The 13323-nt window shown below is 42.2% G+C and overlaps 1 protein-coding gene across 16 annotated transcripts in view; it reads left to right on the top strand.

Moving 5' to 3' along the window:
- The window catches only part of KTN1 (kinectin 1), a 78029-nt gene that overhangs the window by 37566 nt on the left and 27140 nt on the right, over positions 1-13323 (top strand). For 13 of the 16 annotated variants that reach the window (XR_008747365.1, XM_055804970.1, XM_055804966.1 and 10 more), the window contains 13 exons: positions 804-910; positions 2498-2630; positions 3649-3736; positions 4031-4197; positions 4841-4909; positions 6735-6772; positions 7375-7465; positions 7808-7876; positions 8609-8646; positions 8763-8853; positions 11189-11257; positions 12588-12622; positions 12754-12844. Coding sequence is in view for 15 of the 16 variants with exons in the window: in XM_055804970.1 (XP_055660945.1) it covers positions 804-910; positions 2498-2630; positions 3649-3736; positions 4031-4197; positions 4841-4909; positions 6735-6772; positions 7375-7465; positions 7808-7876; positions 8609-8646; positions 8763-8853; positions 11189-11257; positions 12588-12622; positions 12754-12844 (1086 nt within the window). In the remaining variant the exon portion in view is untranslated. The remainder of the gene's footprint in view (positions 1-803; positions 911-2497; positions 2631-3648; positions 3737-4030; positions 4198-4840; positions 4910-6734; positions 6773-7374; positions 7466-7807; positions 7877-8608; positions 8647-8762; positions 8854-11188; positions 11258-12587; positions 12623-12753; positions 12845-13323) is intronic. The other 3 variants (XM_055804962.1, XM_055805030.1, XM_055805000.1) reach the window with 1 other exon arrangement.

Genomic DNA, 13323 nt, shown 5'->3' on the forward strand with positions numbered 1-13323 from the left:
CCATATCTACAAACTGGCACTGGTAAAGGAAGCAAGTATTATAGCTGTATGAGCTTGAGGATTTTTCAAAGCAGACTGTTGGGCTGTGAGACCAGCTATGCTCTTATATGCAGAGTATATGCAGAGTATATGCAGAGTCTGCTTTTTTCTTTGAATCCTGTCTTCGCAGTATTCTGAAGCAGCCTTAGGTTATCAGGGCTTCTTTCTGCCTCAGTTTGGAACCATGTTGAAAATGAAGTCAGAGCATATTATCAACTAAATAAAGGATCTGTTTCATAGTCTTTGACTTCAGGATATTGGATGAGGACCATCCTTTTGCAGTTTACATGCTATAATCTGTGTGTGTTACTTGTTTTAGGTTTTTTCTGCTCTGTTCAAAGGCTTTGTAAACTTCTAATGTTAATTCACAGCAAGCTTGCTTTATTTCCCTTTGGAGAAGTAAAATATTGGTATCCAGTTACTGACAAGTATCTAAAGTTACACAGCTGAGCAGCTGGTATCCTAAGTAACGCTTGTGTGGTCTTTTAAACAAACAAATGAAAAATGTTGCTTTGATAAATAGGTTGATACACTGGTATAAAAGGAAACCAATGTTTACTTGAGCAAGAGGGTCCGAGTTGCACAGTTTAAATTAAGAGTGGGTGTATGAAGAGGGATATAAAGCTACCCCTCTCCCAAAAAATCCACTTAGTTTTATTTACTTAAACTATTGTGATATCTTTTCTATTGTTACAAGTTGTTGGGTTTTTTTCATTGCTCCTTAGTTTAATCTTTTTTGGAATTGATCTTCCTTTCCCCATCAGTTCCAGCAACTCCGTGAGCAGATGGAGGCAGAGATAAGCCACCTGAAGCAGGAAAATGGTATCCTGAGAGATGCTGTCAGTACTTCTACCAATCAAATGGAGAGCAAGTACGTTAACAGCTACTTGGAGCTCTGTGTGTTTTTAAGTCTCCCCTGAAGAGTTGTCTGGCTTCTGCTCCTTTTGTTTCCATCTCCTTGGCTGTCTCTGAATTTGTGGTTAAACTACGAACACACATATTTGGGGCTGGGGAGGTAGTATTTCAATTAAGAACAATGCTTTCAAAATAGGTAACTGTCTTTTATCAATTTAAAGCCTGAGTGAGCTTTTAGGGAGTAGGTGCTGAGCAGAAAGAAGTGCTCAGCCACAGTAGGTGTTTTTGGCAGGGTATATATGTTTTCCCTTGGGCCTTTAGGAGACGTGCTGATGCTGGCCTCTTGGGAAAACAGCAGCTCTAAAATTTATAAATCAGTCTTGCAATAAGAAAAAAATATCAACACCCCACAGTTAATGATACTGCTGGGATGGCACTTGAATTTATCTGCTGCTGTTGCACATGTTTGGAGAAACAAAAAAGGCATCTCAAGGTTTTGTCTTTTGTGAGTTATGACTTAGGCTGCTCCAGAGCTGGCAGAGAGGACTGTATGTATTGTGGTAAAAGCTGAGCACCCTGGTAAGGTGTATAGTCAGACAGGTGAATTGCTGCCAGTAGGCTTCTGCCTCTAGAAAGCAAAACCAACACTTCATTTTTTCAGATATTTGATTTTTTTGTTACTCCAGCAGTTACTGTCGGAGGCTAGAATGTTAAAACCGCTGTTAGGACTTGGAAAGGGCTTTTTATTTTCTTCTCTGGCTATGCTGTTCTTGCAGAGATGCAGCTTCTGTGTGGACCTTCCTGTTAACAGCTTCTGCTCTGCCAAGTGCAGCCTCGCAGAGGTGTGTTCTGCTCCCTGTGCATGTTCTGCCAGGGCAGGTTGATGTAACAAGAAGAAGGGTATTGGTACCCTGATTTTAGGTGTCCTGTTTGTAGAAATGAAGCATCATTATCTCTTAGAAAGTTATCTTGAAAAATCCTTAATTCAGGAAAACTTAAGGTAAAAATACAATGCTTTTTGAAAGGCTCCTCTTTGTGTCTAAGTGAAAAAATTCTTCCCTTGGGCTATATAAATGCATCTTCTTTCCCTAAATGAGAGAGTGAATTGGATATCTTTGTAAATTAACGTGTAAATTAACGTACAAATCGAGGCCAGGAGGCAACTGTGTAGTCTGAAGATGTGCATGCAGTCAGTAGTCTAGGAGGAACAGTCTTAAGTAGGTCTGAGATCAGTGATCTTTTATGGGAAGGGGAAAGGAATGTGAATTCGATGTGAGACCTTTGCTTATGCTGAGCCTCTTTAGTTTCTATAAGCCTGTCCAAATTGTGTCCATCAGTTTGCAAACCTTTTAAAGGAACTGATGCTTCTGACTTATTGCTGACCTTTTGTTTCTGACTCAGTGGGTTGTAGCTGCTGTGCTCTGACCCTCATCCCTTTCCTAGGATGAAGCCTTGTGAAAAAACAGCACGCCCAGTACAGCCTGCTGGCTGCAAATACAAGACTTGGTGTTGACTTAAGTACCTGTTGTTGTGGCCTGTGCTTTTTGGGGAAAAAACCTCAAACAAACAACAAAACCAAACCCCTGAAAATGTTTATTTTTAGGCAGTCGGCTGAACTGAACAAACTGCGCCAGGATTATGCTAGGCTGGTGAATGAGCTGGGAGAGAAGACCAGTAAGCTGCAGCAAGAGGAGCTTCAGAAGAAGAATGCAGAGCAGGCCCTTGCTCAGCTAAAGGTGACTTGGATTTTCTCTGCCTGTCGTGGCATTCAAGGCTTTATCTGAGCCAAGTTCTGAATCGGGGGGATGCGAGGTGTGCAAGAATCACTTTAGCTATTTCCCTGGCTGCTAAATCTCTGTCGTCTTTATATGTGCAAGTATCTATTTTCAGATAGGCTGAGCCAGCCTATGGGCTTATTTAATGCTTTTATTCAGTACTCTGGATTTTGATTGACTGAATTTAAACTTACCCTTCTAGGTAAATATCTTTAAAAAGTTTAACTGGTGATACTGAATTCTGCTCTCTGTGAGCTTACAATTCCAGCAAGACTTGGTATTTTGGAGCTGTTCATCCGTATAGTGCTGTTCTTGTGTGATTTTTATTTGAAACTACATGCTTTTGCTTAAATGTTTAAGTTTTTAAATATACTTTTTTTTTAAAGAGTTAAAATGTAAATGGACTGGCTTCTGGATGCATCTCTTTCCTGTTCTTCGGAAGAAAAGGTCTTTTGTTTGTGTGGTTTTTTATTTGTTTGTTTTTTTCCCCAGAAGAGAAACAGCATTTTTGGGCGAGAGTGCCAATCCAGAGCATGCTACTTTTTTCTTACTTGGAATTGTCTTAGTTACCAGAAGTTCTCCCTGCCTCTAGCCCTTGCAGATGGAGAGTTGGTACCTAGAGTTGAGACATATTTTAATTATAAATGCAGATTTGTGTGATGCCTGGCTACTCTGGCTTCTGGTGTTAAGGCTGAACTTGCAGGGCAAAGATGTTACACTTTCATATAACAGAAACCATCCTGTTAAGAGTCTATAATGAAATCCTGTTCACAATTTGCCTTTCAAATTAATGGGCTAAACTACTCTGGGAGGAGGATTACAGGGCACTTTTTCTCTCTGATGTGTCCTAATGGAAACAAGAAATGGTTTTACTACTTTGCCATATGTTTTGGGAATAGCACCAAAGAGATGCACTCTGAACGCTTCAAAAATGAAAAAGGTTAGACTTCTTTTCATCAACTCTCTCTTCAATGTGAAGGTTCAGCAGCAGGAAGCAGAGAGAAGATGGGAAGAAATCCAGGCTTATCTCAGGAAAAGAACAGCAGAACATGAAGCAGCACAACAAGGCACGTATAGCAAAATTTCCAAATAATGTTTACTGCAGTGATCTGGCTGTTGTGGTTTGTGAAGGAAGGGCATTATTGAGTAAATGGCTTGAGTAAAGCTCAGGTGGAAGTCTGTGTTGCTTCAGCACTCTGGGGAGATTATATGTTGTGATACCAGTTGAATGCTGATGGGAGAGCTGAACCTTGGCTTTCTGGAATAAGGCTTCTAATCAGCCTGCCTGTTTACAGTGAAAATTATTTCCCCCAAAGTTAAATATTTAGTTCTGAATTAAAATCCTGACATTTCTGCTGCAGATGTGCAGAATAAGCTTGTGGCCAAAGACAATGAAATCCAGAGCTTGCACAGTAAACTTACTGATACAATGGTGTCAAAACAGCAGCTGGAGCAGAGGATGTTGCAGTTAATGGAGGCTGAGCAAAAGAGAGCTACTGCGGAGGACTCCCTGCAAATGCAGGTGCAGGTAGTATTGCTCAAGTATCTTAAGGGTTTGGTTTTTTTCCTTCCACTTTGTGCCTATGGAAATGCAGTAATATCCTTGAAGTGCTGCTTTGGTAAAGCTTTCCCACTGAATACCAAATGAGAAAACTGGTCCAGCCTGTTATCTGGCAATTTATGAATGAGACCTTGCATGTGGTGCTATGAGGAGGTCTGGGGCCATCTCAGACCTGAGCAGCACTCTGGGCAAGTCAGGGAAATGTGCCGAGCCAGGTGATTTCCCAAGCTGTGAAATGATGCTATGGTCTGGGGAACACCCTCGAAGAGCAGCCATATACCTTTTGATGTTTGTGTGAGCTCTTCTGGAGTGATCTGTTTTCCTGGCATCAAGTGGTGAGAGGCAGTGTGGACACAGCTCTTGAGGGCTTCAGGGAAACCAAACGGTGTGCAGTGGGGCAGGGTATGCTTTTCTTTTGATACAGAACAGGTTGTTGTGCTTCCACTCAAACTGATTGATCTTAGTGGGGAGAAAAAGTGTCTTTCAAAAGTGTCTGAAATGTAAATGCTAAACTGTTCTTACTAACATAATCATGGCTAAGAGCTAATCCTAGCAAAAGTTGACTAGCTGCAGATCTCAGCCTGCTTTTCTTTCTGTGCTCTCTTACAAGGAGCTGATAGAGCAGAATAATGCTTTGAATGCTCAGCTTCAGAAGTTTCATTCAAAAATGGCAGCCCAGGTACAGCATGTTCTCAGACTTTCTTTTGTAGTCATGAATTGTGAACTTTCATTAAAAGCCAGATTTTTTTTTTGTAGCTGGATGAGATATGTAATGCTGAAGGCAAAGACTTGTTAGCATCTTTTTTTCTAATGTTTCTCAGACTGATTTAAAACTTAAGCTTCTGCTGTCCTTTTGGGGGAAAAATCCACTTATTTAGTCTTCTGGTGGCTTTCATTTATAACCAAAGGGTAGACTACCTTTTTGAATGTTTGTTTTCTGTAGCTTTGCATGCGTACAATCCTATCTTGTGGTTCTTCTGGTCTTTTTGCACTCCTCCTATGAACCATCTGATCATGCTTTTCCCTTTTGTATCGGTGTCTTATGGGAGCGCCCATACAAAGCTATTTGTTCATTTCAGTGGTGATTTCTATGCAGAAGAAAAAAAAAAAAAGCTAAAAAACCCAGCAAACCTGCACAATACCTTTCTCGATCTTTTTAATATCTAAAATTTTAATTTGACTGTCTCTCTGAGAAATTATTTCTGTTGTAAACACTATGTAAAACCCCAGGGTCACTGAAGTTGCTTCCATGTAGAGCTAGGCCACAGAAAGCAGCTCAGGAAGGCCGTGACTTCTGTAGGCGCAAATGGAGACTGTTCCTATGCAATTGGGTGCTGTGTTCTTTTAATCATGGGCGTGATTGATGTAGTTTGATTAACTTCAACATCAGACTGAAAATGTGTTATCTGGTTTTGCTTAAAGTGCTTTAACCCATTGGGCAGCGAGAGTAGAGAAGGAAGAGGCTCTCTGGATTTGTAGTGTCTTCATGACCTACTCCTCTCCGTCCCAGTCCTTCTAAAGGTCTTTGAAAATGCATCCCTAGGGAAATTTTACTCCTTAGCTCTGGGTGACACAGGGAGGCTGTTGGAAGGAGATGTGTGCTGTCTCCATGTGGCCCCACTGGCCATAGAAACACGGGGCCATTCTTCTGCTACAGATGCTGGCTGTAAAAATGGCGCTTTGGGGGGGTGAAGTTGGGCTGGGTGCTTCTCAGGACATTGGGATGGATGAAACTGTTTTGGTCATTAAGGTGACCCTCTGGGACTGGAACTCTTTATTCCCTTTATTTATTTATTTCTGTGATACTGTTCTCTCTGGTATGGTCCAGATAAGGCAGTATAAGAATTGCTATAGGGGTCCCATGGGCACAAGCTCTGAAAGAGCCAGGATTCTGGTGGAGGGTAAGGCTGGGTAAGGAGGACCATGTATCTGAAGCACAAATGAATGTGAAATTTCTGCCACAGCTGATACCAAGCTGGATGTGAAATATTCTGCAGAGGTCCCTTGATAACCAGTGCGGTGGGTCTCCCCTACGCTGTTGTGGGTGACCACGTGAGAATAGGCTTTTTCTAGGGGGGAAAAAAACGCCACTTGTTGATTTTATGCTGCTGTTTCTGTTCCTAACACAAGTCCTGATGCCCTGTGCAGGGTTTTCGTTTTTTTAAATTTGAGTGGCTTCAGCAGAATGTCCTGTAAAGCACTTAACCCTTGAGAGATGAGTGCTGGTGATCCCTGTGGCTTGTTTGAATCTGGTAAAGGGCAAATAAGATGGTTCATGTTTTCCCTTCATGTCACCTTAGGCCAAAGGGGAAGGGACGTAAGTGTGTGCTGGTATTACTTCAGTGTTCCTTAGCCAGGAAATAGTTGGAAGTGTCCTGTGCCAGTTCAAAATAACTAGGCAAATCTTACAAATGCTATTTCTGGCTCACTGTAGATGATGATTCTTTGACTTGCTTTACTTTCAGCTATGTTGTGTTTTTCCCCCCTCCCCTCCTCTTCTGCAGAACTCGGCTTCAGTCCTGGCAGAAGAACTGCACAAAGTGTGAGCATTCATTTCCTCTGGTATTTGGGAGGTGTTACTGGCTTTTAATGCATGCTGCCTTTTCTCCACACACGTGCAGTGTGTATGGGAGGGACTGGTGATGGAAACGTTGCTGCCTATGCTTTTAACTCTCACCATGAGATTGACTTGGGAGCTGGGAAACAGCTTCCAATGGATTTCCCTTCTGTGGCTGGCCTCAGATTTGGAGTCTGTTGTACGTGGCTCTGTGCTACACGGAAAGCAGTGTCTCCTCTCTTGTTTGTCACTGCTTATGTTTAGGGATCAGTGCAGTGTGCAGGAATGTGTGTGACCATGAAAACTGTTAATATCTGGGCTATATGGCTGTGCCAGGAGACTTCTCCCTTTGGGAGATTGGGTAGTTGTGTTTCAGAGCTGGAAAATGTCTCATAAATTTTTGGCAAGCACACACCATTTAAAATGGATGGAAAAGCTTTTGGACCCAAAGTGTACTGTCAGCAGGAGTTAGAGTAAGAGCTGGGCTTAGGGGCCAGCGTGTATTTTGTGTTTAGCCTGACACTTCATGTACCACTTTCATCCAAGACCTTTCAGTACTGATGTGTCATCATTTCTCATTTGTGCAGGATTGCAGAAAAGGACAAAAAGATAAAGCAGATGGAGGACTCGTTAGGCAATGAACGTGCCAACTTAACCAGCAAGGAGGAAGAGCTCAAGGTATAGTAACAGCCATGTGCATCTGCCAGTGGATACAGGGAGAGGCTTGTTGGTTGCATGTACAAAATGAAACTTGCAAGACTGCTGCCTTTGAGTCAGCAGCTACTCTTTCAGCAACGAGTCTGCTGAGATTGCTGTTCTAGGCAAGGCCAATGCTTGATGTTGGGAAGCTGTTGATAAGAAAGCTTGAGGTTTTGCCTTGCTTTTTACCCCTTTACCTTGTTTTAACTCTAGAGCCTTCAAAAAGTAACCTGAAATACTTTGCACTGGAGGGTGAACTTGCCTGAAATACTGTCTCTATGCGAAGTGCAGATAGACATTTTTTTTTTCTCCTTCCTTAAGGTTTTACAGAATATGAACCTATCTCTGAAATCAGAAGTACAGAAGTTACAGGCTCTGACAAATGAACAGGTAAAATAATTATTTCATTAAATATTTCTTTGTTCTCTTCCACTACCTATTCTGTCATAAATGCAAATGCAGATCTGTTGGCTTTAAGGGAGCTGTGCTTAAGCACATTAAAGACATCAGGCTACCGAATTGGGCTAATACGTGATTCCCTGGAATTCTTATAGCTGGTGGGAGGCCTGCTTCTTACCCGTCCTTCACCAGCAAAATCTTTCTTACTTAAATAACCAAGTTAATGAAGCAGTTAGCTTGGTTGGTGTAGATTTGCAGGCGTGCAGAGTGCTGGATGCTTCACAGGAGTGAAGACAACTGTGCTTGAATATGCAGTTTCAGCATTTGCATATAAAGGTCATGAGCATCCCTCAAACCCCAAAAGCATACAGCCCCTCTCTGCCTCACCATAAGTTCCTTTTTAGAACCGAACACAAATGCTGTCCCTCTGTTACTGCTATGTGGCCTGTTCATTATAGAGGTGGAAATGAAGTGTTTAATTAGAGATAATCCTGGTTGTCAAATGAATCTCTTAGGCAAAGGGAAGAAGACCTCTAACTGCATGCTTGCCTGCTACATAGCAGTCTTCTAAAAGTGCATGAAGACAAAGCTCTTTCGCTCTTGCTGGCGAGTCATGTGCTGAGAGGCCAAATGACTTGTTCTAGCTTTTTAATATTGTGGAATGAAAGGTTGATTGAATCATGTGATGTATCCTAAGTCTGTGTTAATCCTCTTTATATCTAGGCTGCTGCTGTACATGAGCTGGAAAGGATGCAGAAAAGGTAAATAGCTCGGGATTTGATAAACAATGTTTGTCAGTCTTCTGTGTTCTTTTGAATTGATGCTTTTTGTAAGACTTGGATGAGGAAATGTATTTAACTGTTCTGCTGTGTCTCAGCATTCACATCAAAGATGACAAAATAAGAACACTTGAAGATCAGCTTCGAGAAGAACTTGCTCAGATTTCAAACACAAAAGAAGAATTCAAGGTAAGATGCAGAACAGTTATTCTTGTGCTTATTTACAGTAAGTTTTCCAGACTTCAGAGGTTGCAGAGCAGTTCATACAACTGAATGTTGATGTATGAAATAGAACTGAGTTTCGGGTATTAAGGTAAATTATAGTATTCGCTTCACAAGGCAAGAGTGATGTGGGATGTCACAGTAGCAGCAACAACCGTGCAGCAGAGTAAGAGGTGGCATAACACAAGCACAGTGCCTGCAGTTGTGAAGAGTGAGATCTTTGAAATCTGGAAAAGGAGGCTGTTTAGTAAAAACTATTGTGGTTTTCCTGCATTCCACCTTCTGAGTCTCAAGGCCTTCTTGTTGTGAGCCTTTGGATTATCATGTTGTCAGGTCTTTGTCTCCCTGCCCCTCCCCCAGAGTAGGTGTAAAAGTGCTTATTTTTCTCCTGCTGTCTTCCCAATTATTTCTCATAAGGCTGCAGCTAAATTGCTGAAGCTTTTAGTTCTGACATCTGGAGTCTGCACAGCAAAGCTGGTACTTGTTTCTAGATGGTGTATGCACTTAATTCCTCCTTGCCCTCTGCCACCTTAGGCTTTTTCTTCTGAACTTCAGCTGTTAGAAATAGACCTGCTTCCTGAGAAAGGTGATGGCTTCATCTTTGTAACTCCTTTAAAGCCCACGTTGAGTACTGCTGCTCTTCTGATGTTTCTGGTGAAAAGACATTATGAGATGCAGAGTGGGAAGTTGGTAAGTTTGCTAGTGAGAAACAGTAGGTGGGTAGTGGCAGAGGCAGCATGCTTTGGTAGGGGAAGCCATGCCTCATGAGTCTCCTGGAGCTCTTTGAAGGTGTTAGCAAGCAAGTAGTAAGCTTGATTCACGTATTACAGTGGCACTTTCAAAGAGGTTTTGATGAGGGTCCCTAGCAAGGCTCCATAGTTTCTCTAAGCTGTCAGAGAGCAAGAGGGAAGAAGTTTACTCAGTTAATAGATTAGGAAGCAAAGTACAGCTTCAGTTGTTTTTTCTAATAAAGCTATTGACTGAATCTTCAGTGTGTGTGCTGGGCAATCGGTGCATAAACAGTCTGGAAAGGGGAGTGGGAAGAGGTGGCAGTCTTCAGCAAGTTGGCAGGTCTCAGGTTAGTGATGTTCACAGGGCTGTCAGCATGGTGGAACATTTTAAGATGGTAGGTGAAATGCTGAAAACGAGTATGGGGAGGAATAAACGGAACTTCCTTTAGCGTGTTAGTTCCTGAAGTAACTGCTACTGAGGAAAAAAGCCTTAGAGGTGTTGTGAATGGTTATGTGCTGAAATCAACTTGGTGCTAAGGAATGGCAAAAATCACCTGGATGCAATTTCTGGCAGTTCTTGGGAAGTGAATAGAGAACTGAACACAGATTGTCATCATAGTGATACTGTGGAAATCCCCAGAGCTCTCGACATGAATATTATGGGGCCTTCTAGTCTCCTTCTCCTCCTGTCTTTGATCCCAAACGTAAGCCAGACGGCTCTGTGCTAAATGTTTCCACCTGAGGAAGTACTGCTTTTTTCCCATGCACATGAAAGATGGAAAAGCCAGGTTCAAAACAGAGCAATTCTTTTAATCCTTGCCTTTGCTGTCCTTTCCTGCTTACATTGTCCCTGAAAGGCTTTGGGTCTGAAGCACAGATCATGTGTCCTGCTTTTTACTGTTTTAAAGCAGCAAGCAGGTCTTTAAAAAGACTTTGTAAAGCAAAAAACAATAATAGAGGAGGATTTAGAAATACATATGAGAAATCTAGACAGTCTGTCTGTTAAGGGCTGCCATGTCTTTTGTATGGAGCAGGAGTGCAGGAGTGGAGGCAAGGTGCTCGGTATGCTTGTTCGTCTCCCTGATTTGCCTCTTTCCAGCCTGCAGTCCGACCAAGTGTAGGAGCTGTGCAAAGCTCTCTGCTTGCTGGACTGTCAATTCCTTGCTGTGCATCCTCAGCTGAAGAGAACTAGAGAGGTGATCCTGGATCATTTGCTTTGCCATATGAGTGTTTTGTAAGAGGCAGCTATCAAATCTTGACATGATGCTGATACTGCTTTAGGAGGAAAATGCAGTTTCTCTTGCCTGTCACACTTGGTACTGTCTGATTTTTCTGCCAGGGAATAAAGATGGTAACAGCTGAATTTCTCATGGGAACATAAGGACAAAAGTATTTATACAGAAAAGCAAGAAAGAAGGGGAAAGGATAGAAAGAAATAGAAAGCAGGAAAGTAGCTTCCAAAGAACTCACTGTAATGAGTTCTGTGCTATTTGATTACCTCATTGCTGTTATGAAATGCTGGAGTTAGGGTTTGTAGTTCTGAACTGATAAAATGTTTAAATTCCTTCCAGGTTCTCAAGGATCAAAACACAACTCTGCAAGGTGAAGTTCAGCAGCTGCAGACTCTCCTGTCAGAGCAGGTATAGCCAGCGTTTGCTGAGGTTGTATCAACTATCTTCTGTTCTTTTCAACTTGTTAAGTGTTTTTTTTCTTAGGCTGACCCTAGGCTGAGCTGGTTGGTGTCAAAGCCTGTTACTTTTTAGGTATTTTGTTTTCCATGGAGGGTTCAAGTAAGGCAGTTGTGACTGTCTGCTAGACCTAGCCAAGAGTGTCCAAACAAAACATTGTTTTTTCCTCCCCTGAAGAATGCTAGCCTAACACAAGCAAGGACTGACTTCTCCAACCTCTCCCGCTTTTATTGGCAATTTTTGGGAATAAAAGAAAATTCCCATGAACAGCCAGCCCTTCCAGGGGAAAGGTTTCTTACAGTGCTGTGGAGAGATCAGAGTAGGATTTTTACTGTACTTGTTTTCTTCCATCCTGGAATGAATTCTCAAACTGGTAGTAACCAAAGAAGAGGCCAATGGAACGGGAAAACTTCTCGTATCATGATGTCTTTTTGCCTTCTCTTCTGTATTTTTGCCCATGGCACACCTGTTTGCAGCCATCCTGACTGGTACTCGGGCTGGATAAGCTGTTGTGTTGCTCAGCCCCATCTCCTTTGCAGGTATTGCCTGGGATGGGATAGCTCTTGTGAACGCCCCTGACTTTATATCAGTGTGGAATGAGAGAACTTCCTGAAACACAGGAAGAAGACTTGCAGGACAGGAAACTTGTTTCCTTTTCTGCACTTGTGTCTGCTAGCCAGCAGCTCCCTGTCTGGAGCAGCTCAGTTTCTTCTGGCAGACAACCAGATTTGCAGCCTTATTCCCCTGGGTCTGCCTGATTTGCTGTCCTGTCTGAAATTGTGGGGCTGATTTTTCTTGGTAACTGGCTTATGTTCGTGTGGTCTCTCACAATATGTTGTTGAGAAGTCATAGATGTTCTGCTGCGTGAGCCTCAGGTGGAGCTTGTGGTTTTGATAAACACTCAAGTAGATTTTTCAGGTGCTGAGCTAGCTGCTACAGATTAGATGCCGCTGCACAGTGCTTGTCATGCTTGATGCTCCCTAGGATCACTGGGGTCCTATGTCCCACAGCATCTTGTCACCAGAACTCCTGTAGTCTTATCACTGTAAAATCACAAAGGCATTTCGGCTAGATGTGTACCACCTCGAAGGACTGAAATCTTTCCAGCATCAATATTAGATGCACGTGCCATGAGGTTATTCTTCCCCTACTTTATTTTCCCTTCTGGATTAGTGTGGTAACTAAGCTTCTGGTTAAGTTGATGCTCTCTAGTTATTTCTGGCTTTAAAATCCCAACCCATTATTGATCCAATTAATGATCGCCCTATTGTGTTTTTTATAGGCAAACAAAGACTTGCTAGAGCAGATGGAAAGAAGGTAAGAAATACTTTTCTTTCGAATCAGCGGCTAAAACAAAGGCCTGGTTTTGCTGGCAGCAAAGTTACTGTTGATAGCTGAACTGCCTTCAAAGATTAACTCTTTCCTAAATCTCACTTTTGATTTCTCAGCATGAGAGAGAGGGATGACAAAATAAAGACAGTTGAAGAGCTGCTTGAGGCAGGACTCATACAGGTGGCTAATAAAGAAGAGGAGCTGAAGGTAAAATCTCTCATACTGTCTTTTTATGGGGAAGTAGAGATTAAGTGCTCTTGTGCAAAGTGTATGTTTGAGTGCTTATAGTGAAGTCTGAGGTCATTCCCTTTGATAGGAAAAGCATCTCATTGGAGACAAGGTTGAAACCTTTTTGATGAGATAGAGAAGCACTTAATGTATGCCATCAACGCACATGCTTACTCTGCTTAGTCTAGAGTAGATTTAACTAGGATGTGTACCTGGTGTCTTTCAGAATGAAGTGAGTATCTCCAGAGCAGTATGTTTGGCCTAACGTGCAACAAATCTTTCTTTAGGAAAGGGTGTTTGGGAGTCTTGCATCTTTTTGCTTAGTTGATAATCTGAAGGGTTAAACAGATTATAAACTAGTGACACTTCTGGAATGATGATAAAGGTATTTCCTTTCTCTTCTGTTTATAAAGGAGCTAGTGATGAGAAGTCTGGAAAGCCAGTACAAAAATTCCTGT

The sequence above is a fragment of the Falco peregrinus genome, chromosome 1, assembly GCF_023634155.1.
Source record: "Falco peregrinus isolate bFalPer1 chromosome 1, bFalPer1.pri, whole genome shotgun sequence".
Lineage (NCBI taxonomy): Eukaryota > Metazoa > Chordata > Aves > Falconiformes > Falconidae > Falco > Falco peregrinus.